Here is a 26763-nt window from a genome sequence, read left to right on the forward strand (position 1 = left end):
CCATGTTTCCACAAGAAAAAAAATGGGCGCCCCTCCGAGCTGGGCGCCCGTTTTTCGCGCCTAAAAAAATTCCTCGGTATTCTCCACCTCCCTGTAGGTCCTCTGGCCCTCGGCGCAGCCAGCACGAGCTGTGGGGGGGCGGAGCCAGGTCCCTGCGCTGAAAACAGTGCCGGGACCTCTGCACATGCGCGCTACAGTCGGCACGCAAGTGCAGTAGCTCCAGGCGCCGAACTGTGTGGGAGGGGCCCGAAGCACGCAGCCCCTAGCCCTGGCCGAATGGCCTCACTGGGGCTGCGTGAATAAGGCTCCTCCCACGGCCAGCTCCTGCTCCCCCCCCCCCCCCCCCCGACCAGACCTGACACTCGCTCTCCCCCCCCCCCCCACCCGCCGACCAGACCCGACCCGACCCGACACCCGCCCACCAGACACCCGCTCCCCCTCCCCCCCCCCCCCCGCTGACCCGACCCGACACCCGCCCCCCCGCCGACCAGACCTGACCCGACCCCCGCCCACCAGACACCCGCTCCCCCCCCCCCCCGACTGACCCGACCCGCGCTCCTGTTCCCGCTCCCCAACTGACCCGACCCGCGCTCCTGTTCCCGCTCCCCGCCCCCCCCGACTGGACCCAACCCGACCCGCGCTCCCGCCCCCCCCCCCCCCACTGGACCCGACTCCCGCTCCCGGACTGGATCCGATCCGACCTGACCTCCCCCTTCCTCCCTTCCCCCCCCCCCACTCTCTCTCTCCCTCACCCTCCCTCCCCCCCCCTCTCTCTCTCTCTCTCTCTCCCCCCCCCTCTCTCTCCCTCCCCCCTCTCTCTCCCTCCCCCCTCTCTCTCCCTCACCCTCTCTCTCCCTCACCCTCTCTCTCCCTCCCCCTTCTCTCTCTCTCTCTCTCTCTCTCTCTCCCTCCCTCCCCCTCTCTCTCCCTCCCTCCCCCTCTCTCTCTCCCCCTCCCGCTCAGCGGCACGAACGGCTGCAGCATTCTCCCTGGCTGAAGCACTTTCACACAGGTAGGAAGATGGTTTATTTAATCTTTTCTTGGCTTATAAATGTTTATTCAGGTTGGATTTATTTGTATAATATTTGTAGAAGTATAAATAAGGATTTATTATAGAATTTAATGAGTTCCCTTCCCCCCCCCACCTCGTTCTGGACGCCTGATTTGTAACCTGCGCCTGATTTTTTTAATGTGTAGAACAGGTTTTTTCAGTTCTACAAAAATCTTCACTTGCTCCATTCTACTTTAGTTTGGAGTACGTTTTCACTGTGGAAACTTTCAAATCAGGTGTCAGTGGCCGGACACGCCCCGTTTTGAAGAAAAAATTCTGTTCCAAAGTAGAACTGTTCTACCTGACTAGATCTGCAGAAAAAAAAATGTGGAGAATTGCGATTTCTAAGATAGTCCGTGCTCCACCAGTTGCTCCTAAAAATCAGGCGCAAATCATGTGGAAACTTGGGCCCAATGCATTTTGCTGCAGAAATCACCCTACATTTTTCGGGAGATGTTTCCGCAGGTTCAGTTATGCGTTCTGTTTGCTGTTGTCCGTAACAACGCTTTTTAAATAGATTCTGTAGACGGTTTGCTACGGTGCGCTGATTAAATAGATTCTGTAGACTGCTATGGTGCGCTGATTAAATAGATTCTATAGACTGTTTGCTACAGTGCGCTGATTAAATAGATTCTGTAGACTGTTTGCTGCAGTGCGCTGATTAAATAGATTCTGTAGACTGTCTGCTATAGTGCGCTGATTAAATAGATTCTGTAGACTGCTATGGTGCGCTGATTAAATAGATTCTGTAGACTGTTTGCTACAGTGCGCTGATTAAATAGATTCTGTAGACTGTTTGCTACAGTGCGCTGATTAAATAGATTCTGTAGACTGTTTGCTATAGTGCGCTGATTAAATAGATTCTGTAGACTGCTATGGTGCGCTGATTAAATAGATTCTGTAGACTGCTACAGTGCAGTGATTAAATAGACGCTATAGACTGTTTGCTGTGGTGTGTACACACTGTTTGCTGAGTAAATAGACTTTGTTCGCTGTAAAATAGACTGTTTACTTTGAGTCCTGTCACAAGTCCTGCCTTACATTGGCTGGCACAGTAGTGTCAATAGACACACTGCCAGTTTATACTGCTTTTGATGATCATCGTCAATTGATGGTGTTGCAAAGAAGTCAAAGCGATTCCATTCTACAAGGCTTAGCGTCTGTTTTCCCTCGCCCGTAGGGTACGTTCGCTGGTATACTCATAGGATTGGCCCAGCTCAACTGCTCCGAATTGAAGCTAAAGAGACTGTGCTGTAGACACGGGTAAGTGATGGTCAGGCGACGGGTGGGGTTTCCTCAGAGTCTGGGATCGCACCAAACCATTCCTCCTCTCTTGCCTTTTGGGCATCCAGATTTCTTTTAGTTCTGAATTCAATGCCGTGAATCCAGGCGCCATTGCCAAGACCAGTGATGTTTGCTATATTTGCACCACCCTTGTACCCAGCACCCGAGAGTGGAACTGTCAAAGTCACTGTGTGTATCTCAACCCCACATACACACAAGACAAGATTCCATTATAGAGTCCCAGCGACCCAGACCCACTCACTCCCACAGAATGGAATCCCAACGGACCAAACCCCTTCCCATTCACTCCCACTGTACACAATCCCAATGGACCAAACCCCTTCCTATTCACTCCCACTGTACACAATCCCAATGGACACAAACCCTTCCCATTCACTCCCACTGTACACAATCCCAATGGCCCCAAACCCCTTCCCATTCGCTCCCACTGTACACAATCACAATGGCCCCAAACCCATTCCCATTCACTCCCACTGTACACAGTCCCAGTGGACCCAACCCCTAAATGTACCTTGTCTTGGCTCCCGTTCTCCTTGCCGGTCCCCTCTACTGTGGGCGTCTCCTGCGTGAGGTGATGTGTTTGAGAGCGCTGTGTCTGCACTGAACTGGTTTACCAGTCGGGCATCTTGTGTGCCGACTGGGTTTGAAGGCCCAGGGTCGTGGGATCGCTTCTACTCTACCTTCCGTCCCTTGGATCGGGCTGTCTGCACCAGCACTCACCCCAACCCCAAGGCCAAATGGTACACCTGCATCAAGATACCGGACAGACAAGTGGGCTCGGCTGCCAGGGATAGCCCATCTCCTGGCGATTTACCCCTCCTTTCAGGGGCACGAATGACGCACTAGGTTAGCTCGCGTCCGACCAGTGCCCGGCCATTCAAGCCTTCAAGTTCCGCCGACCTCTGCGTCTCCCCTCAGTCCCTGATTCCTCTCCATATCCCCTCTGGCACGCGTTATCTGCCCACCTCTGGGATTGGAGCTCAGATTCTGCCCAGACTGATGGGGTGAAGGTTGCCACAATGCCAAGATCCTACAAAAGTAAGCTTGGGGCAACCACAAGCCCAGTCCCTAACAGGCCCACAACACTTTCTGTCCGGCACAGTCATAGTCAGTGTCGAGACACCTTTACTCTGTATCTAACCCCGTGCTGTACCTGCCCTGGGAGTGTTTGATGGGACAGTGTAGAGGGAGCTTTACTCTGTATCTAACCCCCTGTACCTGCCCTGGGAGTGTTTGATGGGACATTGTAGAGGGAGCTTTACTCTGTATCTAACCCCCTGTACCTGCCCTGGGAGTGTTTGATGGGACAGTGTAGAGGGAGCTTTACTCTGTATCTAACCCTGTGCTGTACCTGCCCTGGGAATGTTTGATGGGACAGTGTAGAGGGAGCTTTACTCTGTATCTAACCCGTGCTGTACCTGCCCTGGGAGTGTTTGATGGGACAGTGTAGAGGGAGCTTTACTCTCTATCTAACCCCGTGCTGTACCTGCCCTGGGAGTGTTTGATGGGACAGTGTAGAGGGAGCTTTACTCTGTATCTAACCCCCTGTACCTGCCCTGGGAATGTTTGATGGGACAGTGTAGAGGGTGCTTTACTCTGTATCTGACCCCATGCTGTACCTGCCCTGGAAGTGTGTGACGGGACAGTGTAGAGGGAGCTTTACTCTGTATCTAACCCGTGCTGTACCTGCCCTGGGAGTGTTTGATGGGACAGTGTAGAGGGAGCTTTACTCTGTATCTAACCCCGTGCTGTACCTGCCCTGGGAGTGTGTGACGGGACAGTGTAAAGGGTGCTTTACTCTGTATCTAACCCCCTGTACCTGCCCTGGGAGTGTTTGATGGGACAGTATAGAGCGAGCTTTACTCTGTATCTAACCCGAGCTGGGAGTGTTTAGCACTGACACTCAGTACCTGAACTGGATCGGGACTCATTCCCGAGCACTGACGTCCCACACTGTAAGAAGCGGAGACGTTCACTGAGCAGATGTGCAAGCCTGGTCATTTTTTGGGAATGAGTTCAGTGTCAGTGGGCAGTGAGCTGTGCTTTAACAGCAGGGCCCACTGCGTGTCGTTTGCCTCTCCATTAAAAAAATCGTTACGTAACTAATGAAATGTCGTTCGGGACAATCCAAGAAATATTTCTCTGCGACTCTGTGTCTAAGCCAACACCAGCCAAAAGGGCATCTTTGTTGGTGTTCAGTCTCGCACAGTTCTCAGACAGGGAGACCAGTCACAGTGCGGTTATTGTGCAGAAGCTATTTTGACACGCGAGCAGCAACAGGGACAACTGTTCTTCCAACAATCAGCCCCTCTTCTCAAAGCCTGGGGGCGTCAGATAGTCAGTGCTGTTTTGTTCGAACCGTAGAATCGTACAGCACGGAAGGAGGCCATTCAGCCCGTTGCACTTGTGTCGGCTCCAATAAAGAGCTATCTAATAAACTATCCAATTCCCACTCAATAGTCACTATTGAATCTGCTCCCGCCGCCCTTTCCCGATCATAACAACTCGCTGCGTCAAAACATTCTCCCCATCTCCCCCTCTGGTTCCATCGCCGATTATCGTCAATCTGTGTCCCTCTGGTTACCGACCCTCCTGCCCCTGGGAACAGTTTCTCCCCATCTGCTCTGTCAAAATCCTTCATGGTTTTGAAAGCCTCTGTTAACATAGAAACATAGAAAATAGGTGCAGGAGCAGGCCATTCGGCCCTTCGAGCCTGCACCACCAGTCAATATGATCATGGCTGATCATTCACCTTAGTACCCCATTCCTGCTTTCTCTCCATACCCTTTGATCCCTTTAGCCGTAAGGGCCACATCTAACTCCCTCTTGAATATATCTAATGAACTGGCCTCAACAACTTTCTGTGGTAGAGATTTCCACAGGTTCACAATTCTCTGAGTGAAGAAGTTTCTCCTCATCTCGGTCTTAAATCTCCCCCTTAACCTCCTCTGCTCTAAGAAGGAACAATTCCAGCTTCTCCAGTCTCTCCACCTAACTGATGATATATGCAATAAATAAGGATGCACACAGTGATGCCACAAGTCCCGGCCAGAATGGAGATGATTGGGTAATTACTGTCAATGGTGACAGGAGACGGCATTGCTGTCGGGTTCTGGGATTGATCTAATGCACACACATTGTATTTTGTAACTATCGCTCACTCACTGTATTGTGCTGGAGAAATCACCCTGCTTTTATCAGGAGACTTTGCTGCAGTTTCGGTCGTGAATTCTGTTTGCTGTAGTTCGTAGAGACTCTGGTTTGCGGTGAAATAGACCCTGTTTGTTGTGAGAGATCGCTGTGAAATAGACCCTGTTTGTTGTGAGAGATCGCTGTGAAATAGACCCTGTATGTTGTGAGAGATCGCTGTGAAATAGACCCTGTATGTTGTGAGAGATCGCTGTGAAATAGACCCTGTATGTTGTGAGAGATCGCTGTGAAATAGACGCTGTATGTTGTGAGAGGCCACTGTGAAATAGACGATGTATGTTGTGAGAGATCGCTGTGAAATAGACCCTGTATGTTGTGAGAGATCGCTGTGAAATAGACCCTGTATGTTGTGAGAGATCGCTGTGAAATAGACCCTGTATGTTGTGAGAGATCGCTGAGAAATAGACCCTGTATGTTGTGAGAGATCGCTGTGAAATAGACCCTGTATGTTGTGAGAGATCGCTGTGAAATAGACCCTGTATGTTGTGAGAGATCGCTGTGAAATAGACGCTGTTTGTTGTGAGAGATCGCTGTGAAATAGACCCTGTATGTTGTGAGAGGCCACTGTGAAATAGACCCTGTATGTTGTGAGAGGCCACTGTGAAATAGACCCTGTATGTTGTGAGAGATCGCTGTGAAATAGACCCTGTATGTTGTGAGAGGCCACTGTGAAATAGACCCTGTATGTTGTGAGAGGCCACTGTGAAATAGACCCTGTATGTTGTGAGAGATCGCTGTGAAATAGACCCTGTATGTTGTGAGAGATCGCTGTGAAATAGACCCTGTATGTTGTGAGAGATCGCTGTGAAATAGACCCTGTATGTTGTGAGAGATCGCTGTGAAATAGACGCTGTTTGTTGTGAGAGATTGTTTGTGGTGAGAGAGACTCTGTTGTAACTCCCGCCCCACCTCCCACTCATTGGCTGACACAGCGGCGTCGATACTACACACTCCGCCAAACGTAACCGTGCCCGTTGTCATTTTCACAGGCTGCTTGGGGTGGACAAGGTGATCAACTATGCCTTGAATGAGTGGCTGAACGATATCCGGAAGAACCAGCTGCCAGGCATTCTGGGAGGAGTGGGACCCATGCACTCTGTGGTACAGCTGTGTAAGTATAGCGGGCGTCCGGAGGGGGGGGGCCACTGAATGGCACTCCGATTCCCTTTCCGAGGGCTCCCGGCATTTCGCCAGCTGGAAGGTGTAGACGTGACACTGCTTGGCGAGGCTCTCTGCAGTCGAATAGCCAGCCTGCGTTCGGCGTACAGGCTTGCCCGCGAGGAATGGCCAGTGGACTGTCACGTGTGTGGGTGGATCCGTACAACAACGAGACTTGTCGTCGTCAGGAGGGATCAGGGTGGGGGGAGATATTATTGTGGGGGGGGGGGGGGGGGGGGCAGGAATGTGCCTTAGAGGCAGGTGAGAATTAGAGAGATTCACGAAGGAGGGATTTCAGTAACATCCCTGACAACACATTACCCGAGGGCAAGATGGGGATTGATTAATTAATGCAAGCAGAAGCAAATTCCCCCAAGTATCCATTGTAAGATTCACAGAACAAATTGCGGAAATAACCAACTGTTTAATATTATGGAACTGGGAATAACTGATTCTCAAATTTCTGTTCTGGGAGTAGGCAGTTAATAGCCGCCCACATCATCTCAGAGCACGGCTCACTTGCTCACACTTCACTTCTCTGTTAATTGAGTCCATTGTTTGTGGGCCCGGTCCCCAGCGGGCACAAGCTCACTTCACGGGACCCCTCTCCCCCAAACTGACCCTAAAACCAGTTACACTCAGATAGGTCGTGAGATGAGAGGATAGTACTTGAGGCACCTTGTTGGGGTCAGTGTAGAGGGAGCTTTACTCTGTATCTAACCCCGTGCTGTACCTATTCTGGGAGTGTGTGATGGGACAGTGTAGAGGGAGCTTTACTCTGTATCTAACCCCGTGCTGTACCTGCCCTGGGAGTGTTTGTTGGGGTCAGTGTAGAGGGAGCTTTACTCTGTATCTAACCCCGTGCTATACCTATTCTGGGAGTGTGTGATGGGACAGTGTAGAGGGAGCTTTACTCTGTATCTAACCCGTGCTGTACCTGCCCTGGGAGTGTGTGATGGGACAGTGTAGACGGAGCTTTACTCTGTATCTAACCCCGTGCTGTACCTGCCCTGGGAGTGTTTGATGGGACAGTGTAGAGGGAGCTTTACTCTGTATCTAACCCCGTGCTGTACCTGCCCTGGGAGTGTTTGATGGGACAGTGTAGAGGGAGCTTTATTGTGTATCTAACCCCCTGTACCTGCCCTGGGAGTGTTTGATGGGACAGTGTAGAGGGAGCTTTATTCTGTATCTAACCCCCTGTACCTGCCCTGGGAGTGTTTGATGGGACAGTGTAGAGGGAGCTTTACTCTGTATCTAACCCCGTGCTGTACCTGCCCGAGGTGAATTTGGTGTTGTCACTGGGTACCTGAAATGGATAGAGTACCATTTCCCAGGACTGTCATCCTTCAACCTGGTAGAATCAACATCCTGATCCCACCATCTATGCAAGGAGGCGGTGGGAAAAGAGCAGGGGGAATGGGACTAATTGGATTGCTCTTTCAATGAGCCGACACAGACATGATGGGCCGGATGGCCTCCTTCTGAGCTGTATCTTTGTATCTGCGAATCAGGAGCCTTCGCTGCTTGTTTCTCTCCTGCTGTATCAGCCAGCACTGCCGTGCGTAACAGCGTTCTTATTTAAGGAAGGATATACTTGCATTGGAGGCAGTTCAGAGAAGGTTCACTCGGTTGATTCCTGAGATGAAGGGGTTGCCTTATGAAGATAGGTTGAGCAGGTTGGGCCTGTACTCATTGGAGTTCAGAAGAATGAGAGGTGATCTTATTGAAAGGTATAAGATTCTGAGGGGGCTGGACAGTGTGGATGCAGGGAGGATGTTTCCCCTTCGTGGGGGGAATCTAGAACTAGGCATAGTTTCAGAATAAGGGGCCGCCCATTTAAAACTGAGATGAGGAGGAATTTCTTCTCTCAGAGGGTTGTAAATCTGTGGAATTCTCTGCCCCAGAGAGCTGTGGAGGCTGGGTCATTGAATATATTTAAGGTGGAGATAGACAGATTTTTGAGCGATAAGGGAGTCGAGGGTTATGGGGAGTGGGCGGGGAAGTGGAGCTGAGTCCATGATCAGATCAGCCAGGATCTTATTAAATGGCGGAGCAGGCTCGAGGGGCCGAATGGCCGACTCCTGCTCCTATTTCTTATGTTCTTGCGTTCTCTGCTTTCCCCCCCCACAGTTCACGGGCTCAGGGATCTGTTCTGGCTGCCGATTGAACAATACAGGAAGGACGGGCGGATTATCCGGGGGCTACAGCGGGGGGCAGCTTCCTTCGGGACCTCCACTGCCTCTGCAGCCCTGGAGCTGAGCAACCGACTGGTGCAGGCCATTCAGGTAAAGCCACGCGAGGCGCCCAGGGCCCAGCAGCTGACCCGCTGCGTCGCTCGATCCGGTCCGTCTCCCAGAATTAGTGCGGGAATATGGACCAGGCCCAGTCATTAACTGCGCCAACATTTCCGTGTCCTTCTGTGTGAGCGCTCCGCGGACTCCGCCCCTTTTGCACATGCGCGCTCGATCCGATCCGATATGTGCAGGAGCTGGAGGTGGAGCCTGCGACTGTGTTATCACCAGGACTTTGGCCGAGGATATCGCTGTGGTTATCGACACAAACATTTTTGTAGCCTTGAGCGAGAGAAAGAGAGAGTGGGAGTGGGTGGGGGGGGTGGATGGAGGTGAGGGGGAAGAGAGAGAGAGAGTGTGGGGGGAAGAGAGAGAGAGAGAGTGTGGGGGTGAGAGAGAGAGAGAGAGAGTGGGGGGAAGAGAGAGAGTGTGGGGGGAAGAGAGAGAGAGAGAGTGTGTGGGGGGAAAAGAGAGAGAGTGTGGGGGGAAGAGAGAGAGAGTGTGGGGGGAAGAGAGAGAGAGTGTGGGGGTAAGAGAGAGTGTGGGTGGAAGAGAGAGAGAGAGAGAGTGTGGGTGGAAGAGAGAGAGAGAGAGAGTGTGGGGGTAAGAGAGAGAGAGAGTGGGGGGAAGAGAGAGAGAGAGAGAGAGTGTGGGGGGAAGAGAGAGAGAGAGAGAGTGTGGGGGGAAGAGAGAGAGAAAGAGAGTGTGGGGGGAAGAGAGAGAGAGTGTGGGGGTAAGAGAGAGAGTGTGGGGTTAAGAGAGAGAGTGTGGGGGTAAGAGAGAGAGAGAAAGAGTTTGGGGGGAAGAGATAGAGAGAGTGTGTGGGGGGAAGAGAGTGAGAGAGTGGTGGAGAGAGAGAGGGGGGTGAGTGGGGGAGAGGAAGTGAGGGGTGTGGGGGAGGGGGTCAGAGAGAGGGAATGGGGAAGAAAGTATTCCAGGTCTGAAGGGGCGGTTTGAGATAGAGAGCGTGATCCAGATGGTAAGACGGATCACGTACCTCCACCCCCCACTCCCTTCACACTCTCACCACCCTCTCCCTCCCCTCACCCTACACCGGGCTGATGTCTCGCAAAGCTCAGCGTGTGGCAAGTGGCGTTGTTGGAGTGGACGGAATTCAGAAGTCCCGACGCTGTTCACTTCATCAACCTGTTCACACTCCGTGACCCCCACACAATGCCCCATCGTTGGGGGGGGGGGGGGTGAGGTCAGGAACCTGAGGGGAGGAGGGCATTGGGGGAAGAATGTCATAAACATGGGGGACGGGGGCAGGAGGTTGGGGGGCAAAGATTGGGAACTTGGGCTGGGGGGGTGGGGGTCACGAACTGAGGGGGTGGGGGCAGGAACATGTTTGGGGTGGGGCAGGAGATCTTAACCGGTGAGAATGAGCTCTGTGTTCCAAGTGAGCTCTATCATGTCTGGAGTCGGCAACTAGAATGGCTCGAATTACACTTTGCAAAGTTCCGAGGAGAGGCTCGAGAAACTGGGGCGGTTCTCATTAGAAGGGAGCAGTGTATGGGGCAAGGGAATGGGACTCAAGGGTGAGCTCTTTAAGAGATTCTGCGGGAATCTAGGGATATGGGGATCGGGTGGGAAGGTGGAGTTGAGGTGGATGATCAGCCATGAACTTATTCAATGGCGGAGCAGGCTGGAGGGGCCGAATGGCCTCCTGCGCTACAACTCATTAATGTCGCTAAGCTGCTCCCTCTGGCCCATGTGACAGTCGCCGTGTTTGTGTTTTTTTCCTGGGGTGGTCCCCTCGGAATCGTGACTGGAAACGCCGCAATGGGTTTCGGCCCGAGCGGCTTCTGGGCCCTCCCCTGCTGCGTTCTAAGCTCTGCTTTTGCCGACAGGCCACTGCGGAGACTGTGTACGATATCTTGTCGCCAACCCCGCCGGTTACCAAGGCGATCATGGACAGGAAATACCTGAAGAAGTACAAGCGGGTCCAACAGCCGGCAGACCTGCGCGAGGGCGTTGCCAAAGCCTACGACACCGTCAGAGAGGTGAGGTGCAATGTAGGGGGGTGTGTGTGTGTGTGTGTGTGTGTGTGTCCTGCAGGGTGAGATTTATGTTCGTGCGTTCCTACCTGCACAGCTCATACGATGCTGGTACCAGAACTGAGAGGTTATAGCTGTTCGGGAAAGATGAACAGGCCGGGTCTCTCTACTCTGGAAAACAGAAGACCGAGGGGTGACCTGATCGAGGGTTTTAAGATCATGAAGGGGTTCGATAGGGTAGACGTAGAGAAGATGTTTCCACTTGTGGGGGAGAGACCAGAACTAGGGGCCATCAATATCAGACAGTCACTGATAAATCCACTGGGGAATTCAGGAGAAACTTCTTTACCCAGAGAGGGGTGAGAATGTGGAACTCGCTGCCACAGGGAGGGGTTGAGGCGAATAGTATCGATGCATTTAAGGGGAAGCTGGATAAACACATGAGGGAGAAGGGAATAGAAGGCTATGGTGATGGGGTGAGATGGAGAGGGGTGGGAGGGGGCTGGTGTGGAACATAAACCCCGGCACGGAGTGTGGGGCCCAGTGGCCTGTTTCTGGGCTGTCGAATTCGATGTAATTCCCCTAACCCAGTGAGGTCGTCACCACGTCTGACCTGTGACCTTTGCGTCATTGCGGCACAGAAGGAGGCCATCGGGACCATCGAGTCCATGCCGGCTCTCTGTAGAGCGATGCAGCCAGTCCCATTCCCCCGCTCTGTCCCCGGAGCTCTGCAAGTTTGTTGCCCTCAGGTGCCAATCCAATTTCCTTTTGAAATCATTGATCGTCTCCACTTCCACCCACCCTCGTCGGCAGCGAGGTCCAGGTCATTACCACTCGCTGCGTGAAATAGATCTTCCTCACATCCCCCCCCCCGCCCCCCCCCAATCTCTTGTCCAAAACCTTAAATCTATGTCCCCTAGTCCTTGTACCATCAGCTAATGGGAACAGCCTTTCTCTGTCTCCCTTATCCAAACCCGCCATAATCTTGTACACCCCTCTCAAACCTCCACTCAACCTTCTTTGCTCCAAGGAGAACAATCGCATCTTCTCCAACCTAACCCTGTCGCTAAAATCCCTCATCCCCGGAGCCATTCTGCCAAATCCTCACACATAGACAGAATCTTGTATTCATCAGTTAAAATAGAAAGAACTTGCATTTATATCGCACTTATCCCGATCCCAGGGCACCCTAAAGTACAGCCCCGCCAATTTGTTACATTTCAGCTGCAGCCATTGTTAGCGGCAACTGTGCGAACCGGTTTCCACACAGCAAGATCCCACAGTCAGCACTAAACCAGATAACCTGCTGCTGGTTGAGGGACGAGTGTTGGTCCAGGACACTGGGGAGAACGCTTCATCCTAAGTGGCCCCGGGAACTTTAACACCCACCTGAGGGGACAGACGGGGCCTCGGTTTAACATCTCATCTGAAAAGACGGCACCTCCGACAGTGCGGCGCTCCCTCAGTACTGCCCCTCCGACAGTGCGGCGCTCCCTCAGTACTGCCCCTCCGACAGTGCGGCGCTCCCTCAGTACTGCCCCTCCGACAGTGCGGCGCTCCCTCAGTACTGCCCCTCCGACAGTGCGGCGCTCCCTCAGTACTGCCCCTCCGACAGTGCGGCGTTCCCTCAGTACTGCCCCTCCGACAGTGTGGCGCTCCCTCAGTACTGCCCCTCCGACAGTGCGGCGCTCCCTCAATACTGCCCCTCCGACAGTGCGGCGCTCCCTCAGTACTGCCCCTCCGACAGTGCGGCGCTCCCTCAGTACTGCCCCTCCGACAGTGCGGCGCTCCCTCAGTACTGCCCCTCCGACAGTGCGGCGCTTCCTCAGTACTGCCCCTCCGACAGTGCGGCGCTCCCTCAGTACTGCCCCTCCGACAGTGCGGCGCTCCCTCAGTACTGCCCCTCCGAAAGTACGGTGCTCCCTCAGTACTGCCCCTCCGACAGTGCGGCGTTCCCTCAGTACTGCCCCTCCGACAGTGTGGCGCTCCCTCAGTACTGCCCCTCCGACAGTGCGGCGCTCCCTCAATACTGCCCCTCCGACAGTGCGGCGCTCCCTCAGTACTGCCCCTCCGACAGTGCGGCGCTCCCTCAGTACTGCCCCTCCGACAGTGCGGCACTCCCTCAGTACTGCCCCTCCGACAGTGCGGCGCTCCCTCAGTACTGCCCCTCCGACAGAGAGGCGCTCCCTCAGTACTGCCCGTCCGACAGTGCGGCGCTCCCTCAGTACTGCCCCTCCGACAGAGAGGCGCTCCCTCAGTACTGCCCGTCCGACAGAGAGGCGCTCCCTCAGTACTGCCCCTCCGACAGAGAGGCGCTCCCTCAGTACTGCCCGTCCGACAGAGAGGTGCTCCCTCAGTACTGCCCCTCCGACAGTGCGGCGCTCCCTCAGTACTGCCCCTCCGACAGAGAGGCGCTCCCTCAGTACTGCCCGTCCGACAGAGAGGCGCTCCCTCAGTACTGCCCCTCCGACAGAGAGGCGCTCCCTCAGTACTGCCCGTCCGACAGAGAGGCGCTCCCTCAGTACTGCCCGTCCGACAGAGAGGCGCTCCCTCAGTACTGCCCCTCCGACAGAGAGGCGCTCCCTCAGTACTGCCCGTCCGACAGTGCGGCGCTCCCTCAGTACTGCCCCTCCGAAAGTGCGGCGCTCCCTCAGTACTGCCCCTCCGACAGTGCGGCGTTCCCTCAGTACTGCCCCTCCGACAGTGCGGCGCTCCCTCAGTACTGCCCCTCCGACAGTGCGGCGCTCCCTCAATACTGCCCCTCCGACAGTGCGGCGCTCCCTCAGTACTGCCCCTCCGACAGTGCGGCGCTCCCTCAGTACTGCCCCTCCGACAGTGCGGCGCTCCCTCAATACTGCCCCTCCGACAGTGCGGCGCTCCCTCAGTACTGCCCCTCCGACAGAGAGGTGCTCCCTCAGTACGGGTACTGGGCAATTGCACTGGATTGGGGATAGCGTGTCTGGAGTGGCGCTTGAGCCTATAATCTTCTGCCTCGGGAGTGAGAGAGAGATTCAGCCTGTGGTCAGACCCCCATCGGGAGTGACTGTGTTCAGCTCTGGGCCCCGCCCCTCAGGAGGATATATCGGCCTCGGAGGACGAGTGACGGAGATTCCCCAGAATGATACCGGGGCGTAAAGGTTACGAGGGCAGGTTGCACAAACTGGGCGTGTTGTTTCGAAGATGAAGAGGTGATCTAATCGAGGTGTTTAAGATGATTAAATAGGGTAGATAGCGTGCAACTATTCCCTCGGGTGGGGGGAGTCCAGAACAAGGGAGCAGCACCTTAAAATCAGAGCCCGGCCGTTCAGGGTGATGTCAGGAAGCACTTCTTCACACAAAGGGTGCTGGGAATCTGCAACTCTCTGCTCCAGAAAGCTGTTGAGGCCGAGGGGTCAATTGACTCTCGTCCGGTCAGCCTGAGCGAGGCTCGGTGCCACCCAGTGCTGGCGTTGGTCCTTTCCTGTTTACTCATCTGTAATATTCTTGTTTAAAAACATTAACACAGGAACAGGAGGAGGCCATTCAGCCCCTCGAGCCTGTTCTGCCATTCAGTGGGATCATGCCTGTACTGGATCTCAACTCCATCGACACGTCTTTGAACAGTTTTTGTTGGGCTAAACTGTTAAGGGATATGGAAATATTTCTTCACGCAATCGGTGGTCCAGGTCTGGACCTCTCTCCCACAGTAGATAACAACAACAACTTGTATTTATATAGCGCCTTTAACAGAGTGAAACGCCCCAAGGCGCTTCACGGGGGTATTACGCGATAAAGATTTGACACCTGGGTCAAAGAGGTCGGTTTTAAGGAGCGTCTTGAAGGAGGAGAGAGAGGAGGAGAGGTTTAGGGAGGGAGTTCCAGAGCTTGGGGCCCAGGCAGCTGAAGGCACGGCCACCGATGGTGGAGCGATTATAATCAGGGATGCTCAGGAGGGCAGAGTTAGAGGAGCGCAGAGATCTCAGAGGGTTGTGGGACTGTAGGAGATTACAGAGATAGGGAGGGGGCGAGGGCCATGGAGGGATTTGTAAACAAGAATGAGAATTTTGAAATTGAGGCGTTGCTTAACCGGAAGCCAAAGTAGGTTAGCGAGCACAGGGGGTGATGGGTGAGCGGGACTTGGTGCGAGTTAGGACACGGGGACAGCGAGCACAGAGGGTGATGGGTGAGCGGGACTGGGTGCGAGTTCGGACACGGGGGCAGTGAGCACAGGGGGTGATGGGTGAGCGGGACTAGGTGCGAGTTAGGACACGGGGGCAGTGAGTACAGAGGGTGATGGGTGAGCGGGACTTGGTGCGAGTTAGGACACGGGGGCAGTGAGCACAGGGGGTGATGGGTGAGCGGGACTGGGTGCGAGTTAGGACACGGAGCAGTGAGCACAGGGGGTGATGGGTGAGCGGGACTCGGTGCGAGTTAGGACACGGGGGCAGTGAGCACAGGGGGTGATGGGTGAGTGGGACTTGGTGCGAGTTAGGACACGGGGCAGTGAGCACAGGGGGTGATGGGTGAGCGGGACTCGGTGCGAGTTAGGACACGGGGGCAGTGAGCACAGGGGGTGATGGGTGAGTGGGACTTGGTGCGAGTTAGGACACGGGGCAGTGAGCACAGGGGGTGATGGGTGAGCGGGACTGGGTGCGAGTTAGGACACGGGGGCAGTGAGCACAGGGGGTGATGGGTGAGTGGGACTGGGTGTGAGTTAGGACACGGGGCAGTGAGCACAGGGGGTGATGGGTGAGTGGGACTCGGTGTGAGTTAGGACACGGGGCAGTGAGCACAGGGGGTGATGGGTGAGCGGGACTTGGTGCGAGTTAGGACACGGGGGCAGTGAGCACAGGGGGTGATGGGTGAGTGGGACTCGGTGTGAGTTAGGACATGGGGCAGTGAGCACAGGGGGTGATGGGTGAGCGGGACTGGGTGCGAGTTAGGACACGGGGGCAGTGAGCACAGAGGGTGATGGGTGAGCGGGACTCAGTGCGAGTTAGGACACGGGGGCAGTGAGCACAGAGGGTGATGGGTGAGTGGGACTGGGTGCAAGTTAGGACACGGGCAGTGAGCACTGGGGGTGATGGCTGAGCGGGACTCGGTGCGAGTTAGGACACGGGCAGTGAGCACAGGGGGGGTGATGGCTGAGCGGGACTCGGTGCGAGTTAGGACACGGAGCAGCCGAGTTTTGGATCACCTCTAGTTTACGTCGGGTAGAATGTGGGAGGCCGGCCAGGGGTGCGTTGGAATAGTCAGGTCTGGTGGGTAACAAAGGCACGGATGAGGGCTTCAGCAGCGGATGAGCTGAGGCAACAGCAGAGACGGGCGATGTTATGGAGGTGGAAGTAAGCGGTCTTAGTTATGCTGAATGAATAATTTAAATCTTAGATCCATAGAGTTTTGCTGGCGAAGTTTATTCAGGGATATGGAGTTAAGATGCAGATCAGTCACGTTCTGACTGAATAGCGGAAGAGGTTTGAGGGCTGAATGGCCTCCTCCTGTTCCTGTGTAACAGGCTCGAGGGGCTGAATGGCCTCCTCCTGTTCCTAATGTAACAGGCTCGAGGGGCTGAATGGCCTGTTCCTGTGTAACAGGCTCGAGAGGCTGAATGGCCACCTCCTGTTCCTAATGTAACAGGCTCGAGGGGCTGAATGGCCACCTCCTGTTCCTGTGTAACAGGCTCGAGGGGCTGAATGGCCTCCTCCTGTTCCTGTGTAACAGGCTCGAGAGGCTGAATGGCCTGTTCCTGTGTAACAGGCTCGAGAGGCTGAATGGCCTCCTCCTGTTCCTAATGTAACAGGTTCGAGAGGCTGAATGGCCTCCTCCTGTTCCTAATGTAACAGGCTCGAGGGGCTGAATGGCCACCTCCTGTTCCTAATGTAACAGGCTCGAGGGGCTGAATGGCCTCCTCCTGTTCCTGTGTAACAGGCTCGAGGGGCTGAATGGCCTCCTCCTGTTCCTGTGTAACAGGCTCGAGGGGCTGAATGGCCACCTCCTGTTCCTAATGTAACAGGCTCGAGGGGCTGAATGGCCTCCTCCTGTACCTGTGTAACAGGCTCGAGAGGCTGAATGGCCTGTTCCTGTGTAACAGGCTCGAGGGGCTGAATGGCCACCTCCTGTTCCTAATGTAACAGGCTCGAGGGGCTGAATGGCCTCCTCCTGTTCCTGTGTAACAGGCTCGAGGGGCTGAATGGCCTCCTCCTGTTCCTGTGTAACAGGCTCGAGGGGCTGAATGGCCTCCTCCTGTTCCTGTGTAACAGGCTCGAGAGGCTGAATGGCCTCCTCCTGTTCCTGTGTAACAGGCTCGCAGGGCTGAATGGCCTCCTCCTGTTCCTGTGTAACAGGCTCGAGAGGCTGAATGGCCTCCTCCTGTTCCTGTGTAACAGGCCCGCAGGGCTGAATGGCCTCCTCCTGTTCCTGTGTAACTGGCTCGAGAGGCTGAATGGCCTCCTCCTGTTCCTGTGTAACAGACTCGAGGGGCTGAATGGCCTCCTCCTGTTCCTGTGTAACAGGCTCGAGAGGCTGAATGGCCTCCTCCTGTTCCTAATGTAACAGGCTCGAGGGGCTGAATGGCCTCCTCCTGTTCTTGTGTAACAGGCTCGAGGGGCTGAATGGCCTCCTCCTGTTCCCGTGTAACAGGCTCGCAGGGCTGAATGGCCTCCTCCTGTTCCTGTGTAACAGGCTCGAGAGGCTGAATGGCCTCCTCCTGTTCCTGTGTAACAGGCTCGCAGGGCTGAATGGCCTCCTCCTGTTCCTGTGTAACTGGCTCGAGAGGCTGAATGGCCTCCTCCTGTTCCTGTGTAACAGACTCGAGGGGCTGAATGGCCTCCTCCTCTTCCTAATGTAACAGGCTCGAGAGGCTGAATGGCCTCCTCCTGTTCCTGTGTAACAGGCTCGAGGGACTGAATGGCCTCCTCATGTTCCTAATGTAACAGGCTCGAGAGGCTGAATGGCCTCCTCCTGTTCCTGTGTAACAGACTCGAGGGGCTGAATGGCCTCCTCCTGTTCCTGTGTAACAGACTCGAGGGGCTGAATGGCCTCCTCCTGTTCCTAATGTAACAGGCTCGAGGGGCTGAATGGCCTCCTCCTGTTCCTAATGTAACAGGCTCGAGGGGCTGAATGGCCTCCTCCTGTTCCTGTGTAACAGGTTCGAGGGGCTGAATGGCCTCCTCCTGTTCCTGTGTAACAGGCTCGAGGGGCTGAATGGCCTCCTCCTGTTCCTGTGTAACAGGTTCGAGGGGCTGAATGGCCTCCTCCTGTTCCTAATGTAACAGGCTCGAGGGGCTGAATGGCCTCCTGTTCCTAATGTAACAGGCTCGAGGGGCTGAATGGCCTCCTCCTGTTCCTGTGTAACAGGTTCGAGGGGCTGAATGGCCTCCTGTTCCTAATGTAACAGGCTCGAGGGGCTGAATGGCCTCCTCCTGTTCCTAATGTAACAGGTTCGAGGGGCTGAATGGCCTCCTCCTGTTCCTAATGTAACAGGCTCGAGAGGCTGAATGGCCTCCTCCTGTTCCTGTGTAACAGACTCGAGGGGCTGAATGGCCTCCTCCTGTTCCTAATGTAACAGGCTCGAGGGGCTGAATGGCCTCCTCCTGTTCCTAATGTAACAGGCTCGAGGGGCTGAATGGCCTCCTCCTGTTCCTAATGTAACAGGCTCGAGGGGCTGAATGGCCTCCTCCTGTTCCTGTGTAACAGGTTCGAGGGGCTGAATGGCCTCCTCCTGTTCCTGTGTAACAGGCTCGAGGGGCTGAATGGCCTCCTCCTGTCCCTGTGTAACAGGTTCGAGGGGCTGAATGGCCTCCTCCTGTTCCTAATGTAACAGGCTCGAGGGGCTGAATGGCCTCCTGTTCCTAATGTAACAGGCTCGAGGGGCTGAATGGCCTCCTCCTGTTCCTAATGTAACAGGCTCGAGGGGCTGAATGGCCTCCTCCTGTTCCTGTGTAACAGGTTCGAGGGGCTGAATGGCCTCCTGTTCCTAATGTAACAGGCTCGAGGGGCTGAATGGCCTCCTCCTGTTCCTAATGTAACAGGTTCGAGGGGCTGAATGGCCTCCTCCTGTTCCTAATGTAACAGGCTCGAGAGGCTGAATGGCCTCCTCCTGTTCCTGTGTAACAGACTCGAGGGGCTGAATGGCCTCCTCCTGTTCCTAATGTAACAGGCTCGAGGGGCTGAATGGCCTCCTCCTGTTCCTAATGTAACAGGCTCGAGGGGCTGAATGGCCTCCTCCTGTTCCTAATGTAACAGGCTCGAGGGGCTGAATGGCCTCCTGTTAATTCAATAAGCCGAGCTGTTGGCTAACCTCTGCGTTCCTCTCCCTTCTCTCGCTCCAGGGTGTCATCGACACGGCTCAGACCATTTGCGATGTGGCGGCAAGGGGCCACGAGCAAAAGGGCTTCACGGGGGCCGTGGGCGGGGTCCTGAGGCAAATCCCGCCCACTGTGGTCAAGCCGCTGATCGTGGCCACCGAGGCCACGTCCAACCTCCTCGGGGGGATGCGTAACCAGATCAAGCCGGACGCCCGGAAGGAAGACAGCCTGAAGTGGCGGACAGACGAACCCCAGGACTAGCCGGCCATCTCCCGCCCACGGATTATGTTGCCGTTTTTTTTTTCGTGACGATGATTTAATAATGAGGAAAGTGCCATCCGCTTCAGTCGGCTTCAAGCGAACTGCGCTTCAGATTAGCGAAAACGGAGCTCTTCGTGTAGAATTACTAACCTGAGGGACGGACGCAGCGACACCTGGCGAGCGAGACCAGGTATCCCTCTCCGCACAGTCCATGCGATCGCTGAACTGCACAGACCCTTGTCTGTCTGGGTGTGCGTGTGGGTGTGTGTCTGTGTGTGCGCGAATGTAGCAAGAACCAGTGTTAAATCAGTAGGGGGGGGGGGCAGAACTAAAACATTGAATATATTCTTCCCCGCCTCCTCCTCGCAAAAAAACTCCCCCCGGGGGGGGCTTACAAAAGCTACAAATGAATTACAGCAACTCGTTTCAGAGAATGGAAGTTTGGAAAAACTCGCCACGTGTCTGGTCTCGACTCGTGTCTCCACGGTTACTGCGCGAAGACTGAGGTGACGTCAGGGCAGGAGGCTGTGCGGGCCCTCCCCTCCCCTCCCCCTCCCTTCCCTTCCCCTCCCCTCCCCCTCCCCTCCCTTCCCCCTCCCCTCCCCCCTCCCCGCGGAGTGCAGCCGTCCCAGAAACTGGGAACACCGAGCGTGGGTCCCGAAATGTGTTGGTGCTGCGTTACTGGAACGGGGCGACTGTGTGCTCCAGGAGGATGGGCGCTCAGGGGGGGGGGGCGGGGGGGGGAATCAGACACAGCCTGTTCCGCTCGGGCACCTGGGTACGAGGTCCCTCTGCAGACTGTGAGGGGTGCAGAACTCCCTCTCTGTGTCGGTCAGCGTGAGCAGGCACTGCTACTCACAACCCGTCTGCAAAGGGGCACTTGGAGTCGGACTGACACAATCGACAGTGCCCTTCTCTCTTTCCCCCCCCCCCCCCCCCCCCGCCAGCGTGGGGCTGCGGCTCATTCTCCGAGCCCAGCTGAGCCGAGAGGAGAGATGCGTTTGCCGTCTGCCTACCCGGATCATGCCGCCGCCGGACTTTGAGCGAGGAACGCACCCCTCAACCAAACCTCGCATCCCGACCAAGGCTTTCGATCACTGGCTGGATCCCTGTGGTGATCCAGTCTGTGAGTGACGGCAGGCCAAGAATCGCCACTCCGGGTATCCCAACAGCGGCCATGTCAAGACCGGGGGGGGGGGCGGGGGGGGTTTCGAGTGTGACGCCCGCTGCAGTTGAATAGCCGACCGAATATCCGGCCGCTTTGACTCGCAGCGAAAGGATGCTCCCCCTGGGTGGGGGGCCGTGCGTGCGAAACCGACACCCCCACCCCCCCCGGCTCCACCACCCATCGCGGGCCACAAGAGACGATGTCTGTCGATAAACTGAACCGCGGAGGGGGAGCGGTTACAGACTGGAGGTTGTACCCTCGGAGGCCCTGGGTAAAAGCAGGCTCACCGCATCGCTGAATGTCTCCCTCATTAGTGCCCAGATCACGGGGCTGGTCTCTCTCAGGACTCGGGGCCCGGGTTAACACAAGATAGGGCATCGCTCCCGAGCGCACCGGGGGCACGGAGAGGCAAATTATCCCCGCGGACTGTATTATCCCCGCCGCTCCAGGGCGGGCCGTGTGGAGCCTAAGCACTTCCCACAGCGCAGGAGTTAAAATCTGGGGCGGGCTGCCTCGCCCTCTGAGGGACTGGTATCAGGGAGGCATGGGGAGCGGAGTGAGAGCGACACAGGGCAGGGGAGAACATTTGTGGGAGTGTGTGGCACCAGAGGGGGGAAACTAAATGTCCTAATTAACCGCTAAACTATCCCACTACCCCCTGCCCGCACTACCCGCGCACAGCCCACCGTGAAACAGGAACTGAAAGGCAGCGGGGCGATACTGAGCGAGATGCGAGTTACCGCAGGCACACCGGGGTGTCTGCGCTTAGCTCCCAAGCGGAGGCCGGCACAGCCTGACCGACCGGAGGAGCTGTGCTGGAGAGTATCGCGGCAACGGGTAACCGGGGGGCCCAGTCCGGGTAAGGTTACATTCAGTTCCAAAAATGGACGGAGGTGGGGGACGTAGCTGAGCAGAAGGATCCTTACACTGGTCCGGGAGGGAGGAGGGGGCGATTGGGGAATTCTCAGACCACCGCAGGGAGCCCCGCACTGATCCACATCGGGAAGCACTCGGGTTGCGTGTCCCACTGTGCTGATCTCGAGACCGAGCCACGCAAACCTAACTCCGCTTCCCCAGTCCTGCACCGAATGGGGGGTGCTGGGCTGCGATTCCCTCCATGGCCAAACAGCCGGCCATCGTGCAGCCGTCATTGCCTACGTGCAGAGGACGGGCAGTCGTAGCCTAACTCGCACCGAGTCCCGCTCACCCATCACCCCCTGTGCCCCGTGTCCTAACTCACACCGAGTCCCACTCACCCATCACCCTCTGTGCCCCGTGTCCTAACTCGCACCGAGTCCCGCTCACCCATCACCCCCTGTGCCCCGTGACCTAACTTGCACCGAGTCCCGCTCACCCATCACCCCCTGTGCTCACTGCCCCGTGTCCTAACTCGCACCGAGTCCCGCTCACCCATCACCCCCTGTGCCCCGTGTCCTAACTCACACCGAGTCCCACTCACCCATCACCTCCTGTGCCCCGTGTCCTAACTCGCACCGAGTCCCGCTCACCCATCACCCCCTGTGCTCACTGCCCCGTGTCCTAACTCGCACCGAGTCCCGTTCACCCATCACCCCTTGTGCTCGCTGCCCCGTGTCGTAACTCGCACCGAGTCCCGCTCACCCATCACTCCCTGTGCTCGCTGCCCCGTGTCCTAACTTGCACCGAGTCCCACTCACTCATCACCCCCTGTGCTCACTGCCCTGTGTCCTAACTCGCATCGAGTCCCGCTCACCCATCACCCCCTGTGCTCGCTGCCCCGTGTCCTAACTCGCACCAAGTCCCACTCACCCATCACCCCCTGTGCTCACTGCCCTGTGTCCTAACTCGCACCAAGTCCCGCTCACCCATCACCCCCTGTGCTCACTGACCGACATTTGTTCCCAGTCTGGCAACACCTCGATTTCAAATTTCTCATCCTCGTATTCAAATCCCTCCATGGCCCTCGCCCCTCCCTATCTCTGTAATCTTCTCCAGCCCCACAACCCCCCGAGATCCCTACCCTCCTCTAATTCTGCCCTCTTGAGCATCCCTGATTATAATCGCTCCACCATCGGTGGCCGTGCCTTCAGCTGCCTGGGCCCCAAGCTCTGGAACTCCCTCCCTAAACCTCTCCGCCTCTCTCTCCTCCTTTAAGACATTTTTAAAATCCTAGCTCTTGGTCACCTGTCCTAATATCTCCTCGTGCAGCTTGGGGTCAAATTCAGTCTGATAGTCGCTCCTGTGAAGCGCCTTGGGATGTTTTACTGAGTTAAAGGTGCTATATAAATGCAAGTTGGTGGTGTGGAGACTATCCAAATCTCAGCGAGGTTCGAGACAGTTTAGAACTAAAGTAACTGTGGGGAAGCTGAGGGGGGGAGGGCAGAGAATTGTTAGAATCAGTAATATACTGGCATGCTAGAAGATGTATTAAAACATTTCAAACAGCTTGAAGACTAGTGCCCCCTAAATTTACGCTGTTTTTATTCATTTCTACATTAACTCCATATGAAATCTGGAGCAATATTTCACGGCTGAGAAAGGCAGAGTGAATTAGAGTGCTAGTCCCAGTTTTCCTGGTGAGTTCATTTACACTGCATGTATGGGAGATGATTTGAGATTTTTAATTGAAATCTATATAATATATATAGAGAGAGAGAGAGAATTTTTAAGATTTAATTTTGCCGATAACACTCACCGATGAATGAATTCAACGCCCTGTAGCCAGGCTTGACGATTCAGAACGGTTGAGGTGTGAACTACCTTAATTATATTTAATATCAAGCTTCTGTGTATACTTCACCCCGCCAATCAATTCCTTTGTCCACATTTCTGACAGGAATTGGCTATGTCAACTTGTCACGGTATAATTGCATCTTCCCACCCAGAGGTGGCGCTGCAGTGCCACCTCCCAACAGGACCTGAGCCCCTTCAGAAGAGGTGGAAAAGTGGAGGGGGGAGAGAATATATGGCTGACGCTTATGTAACAGGCACCTATTCTCTTGGAGGGGGGTATGTCATGAAGTATCTCAACCCAGACGGTTGTTCAACGGCGCAGATATTGTAACGGTTGGTTCCACCGAGGGAGAGACGCGGCAACCAGTTTGGGGCAAAGTCAGGGTGTGGGGGTGACCGGTTTGGGTCTGGGGGTCTGCACTTGAACGGTCCCGGTTCCAGCTCTGTGTAACTTGTCTGTAGAAGGGCGAGCCGCGTCGAATACACTTCGCCAGAACGTAGACCACCTCTGCACTAACTGCGGTGAAATTCATTCTGTCTAAAGAGCGATTCCAGTTTCAGTGACACTGACACACACACACACACACACAGAAAATGTATTGCCTGTGTGTTCGTCTCTGGCTGAAGGGGCTTCAGTCTGTGCTCCCAAACGCGCTGTCCATAGAAGTGAGCGTCTCAAGCGGACTGCATACGGCCGAATATTCAGCGCCTCAGTTCCTCCACCCCGCAGATCAGAAACTTAACACTGACCAGCAAGCTCCCAGCCTCAGTCTGGACCCAGCTTAGTCTTAACAACGAGCAGTGCTCGGGACCTGGAATCACCCCCACCGAACCTTCTGTGAGGGAGGGACAGGGACGAGGGAAACAAAGAGGGATCGGCTCCTGCTCACCGGAAAGTGCGAGTCACCGGGCGAGACCAAGACCCGGACAGTGATGCCGACTGCAGTCGAATAGCTGGCATGTTTAAAATATAAGGCCACTCGTGCGAGGTGCCACAGGGTATGTGGCATCCGTACCCCAGTGAGAGCCGGTGCCTTCAAGATGGAGGGGCGGCGGGGAAGAGAGGAGGTGAAGATTTTGAGCCCCCCCCCCCCCCTATTGTACTTCCAAAGAATGTATGGGGCCTGGCTGTACAGTAGATGCTAGTGTGGAGCGTGCGAGGTGAGAGGACTTCGCTGGTCCCTTGCGCGCCATCGAAACGCTGTGTGTGTGTAAACGTGTGCGTGCGTGCTGACTGCCCCCTCCATTCCTCATCCACCTGTGTAATATGAGTGTTAATCCGTGTTCATACACGTGTAAAAAAAATTATATAAAAAAAAAAATCACACACAACTTATGTAATAAAAGATGTTTAAGTGCAATTATTTAAAAAAAACAAAAGGGTTTCCACGTGTCACGGTGAATTGCAAGGTGTTTGACGGGCGCGTTCTTTCTCTCGGTTTCGCTGCCAGTCTGAATCTTCTGTAATTGTCTCCCTGGCGTGTTACAGCACAGAAGGAGGTTGTTCGGCCCATCATGCCTGTGCTGGCCCTTTGCAAGAGCTGTCCAATTAGTCTCACTACCCCCCTGCTTTCCCCACAGCCCGGCAGATTTATCCCTTCAAGTATTTGATGATCTGACCATTGTTCCTTGCTGGGATATAGTTCTACAGGAAAGGCTGTGTCATCATCAGTCTCTCTTGCCTTGGAAGGAGGCCAAGAAGGAACTTATATTTATATAGTGCCTTTCGCCACCTCTGAACGTCCCAAAACACTTTACAGCCAATGAAGTATGTTTGAAGTGCAGTCACTGTTGTAATGTGGGAAAGACGGCAGCCGATTTGCGCACAGCAAGCTCCCACACACAGCAATGTGATAATGACCAAATCATGTTTTAGTGATGTTGATTGAGGGATAAATATTGGCCCCAGGACACCGGGGAGAGCTGCCCCCTGCTGCTCTTCCACGAGTGGCCCTGGGATCTTTTACATCCACCCGTGAGGGCAGAAGGGGCCTTGGTTTAACGTCTCATCTGAAAGACGGCACCTCCGACACTACAGCGCTCCCTCAGTACTGCCCCTCCGACAGCGCGGTGCTCCCTCAGTACTGCCCCTCCGACAGTGTGGCACTCCCTCAGTACTGCCCCTCCAACAATGCGGCGTCCCTCAGTACTGCCCCTCTGACAGTGCGGCGCTCCCTCAGTACTGTCTCTCCCACAGTGCGGCGCTCCCTCAGTACTGACCCTCCGACAGTGCGGGGCTCCCTCAGTACTGCCCCTTCGACAGTGCGGCGCTCCCTGAGTACTGCCCCTCCGACAGTGTGGCACTCCCTCAGTACTGCACTGGGAATGCCAGCCTGGATTATGTGATTAAGCCTCTGGAGTGGGACTCGAACCCATGACCACCTGACTCAGAGGCGAGGGAGATACCGACAGATCCAGGGCTGCACACTGTAGAGCTTTACACTAACTTGCACAGTGGAACAGGGCCAATTACATGAAGACCGAGGGATATGTAGTTTCAGAAACACAGTAAGTCAGGAGTTCAGTAGTTGAACGAGGCTGTGTTTAATCTGATTCCGGGGGCGGAAGTGGAAGATATTCGATACCGTTTATATATCTGAGAGAGATAGAAGTGGGAGGGCTGCTCGTCTTAATTATAAGCTGCTGCTACAGAATAATGAGAAACTGGGGACAGTACAGGCAGCAGCATGACCCAGGACAGCGGAGATCAGGAGTCTTGACCAAACGATATAGAGCTAACGTGGGTAAATGGAGTTGAGGTACATATCAACCACAATCTGATTGGGGAACAGAATTAAGGGGCTGAATGGCCTCCTTTTCATGTGTAACAGGCTCGAGGGGCTGAATGGCCCTCCTCCTGTTCCTGTGTAACAGGCTCGAGGGGCTGAATGGCCTCCTCCTGTTCCTGTGTAACAGGCTCAAGAGGCTGAATGGCCTCTTCCTGTTCCTGTGTAACAGGCTCAAGAGGCTGAATGGCCTCCTCCTGTTCCTGTGTAACAGGCTCGAGGGGCTGAATGGCCTCCTCCTGTTCCTGTGTAACAGGCTCGAGGGGCTGAATGGCCTCCTCCTGTTCCTGTGTAACAGGCTCGAGGGGCTGAATGGCCTCCTCCTGTTCCTGTGTAACAGGCTCAAGAGGCTGAATGGCTTCCTCCTGTTCCTGTGTAACAGGCTCAAGAGGCTGAATGGCTTCCTCCTGTTCCTGTGTAACAGGCTCAAGAGGCTGAATGGCCTCCTCCTGTTCCTGTGTAACAGGCTCGCAGGGCTGAATGGCCTCCTCCTGTTCCTGTGTAACAGGCTCGAGAGGCTGAATGGCCTCCTCCTGTTC

General features: G+C 55.1%; 1 protein-coding gene across 1 annotated transcript in view; it reads left to right on the forward strand.

Moving 5' to 3' along the window:
• atg2a (autophagy related 2A) overlaps positions 1 to 24818 on the forward strand; it is a 176604-nt gene extending 151786 nt beyond the window's left edge. Inside the window, exons 38-42 of the mRNA XM_070868291.1 lie at positions 2232 to 2314; positions 6556 to 6677; positions 8855 to 9009; positions 10866 to 11018; positions 19322 to 24818. Of these exons, the coding sequence (XP_070724392.1) occupies positions 2232 to 2314; positions 6556 to 6677; positions 8855 to 9009; positions 10866 to 11018; positions 19322 to 19558 (750 nt within the window). The 3' untranslated portion in view covers positions 19559 to 24818. The remainder of the gene's footprint in view (positions 1 to 2231; positions 2315 to 6555; positions 6678 to 8854; positions 9010 to 10865; positions 11019 to 19321) is intronic.
• The last annotated feature ends 1945 nt before the right edge of the window (positions 24819 to 26763 follow it).

The sequence above is a fragment of the Pristiophorus japonicus genome, chromosome 27 (genome assembly GCF_044704955.1).
Source record: "Pristiophorus japonicus isolate sPriJap1 chromosome 27, sPriJap1.hap1, whole genome shotgun sequence".
Classification (NCBI taxonomy): domain Eukaryota; kingdom Metazoa; phylum Chordata; class Chondrichthyes; family Pristiophoridae; genus Pristiophorus; species Pristiophorus japonicus.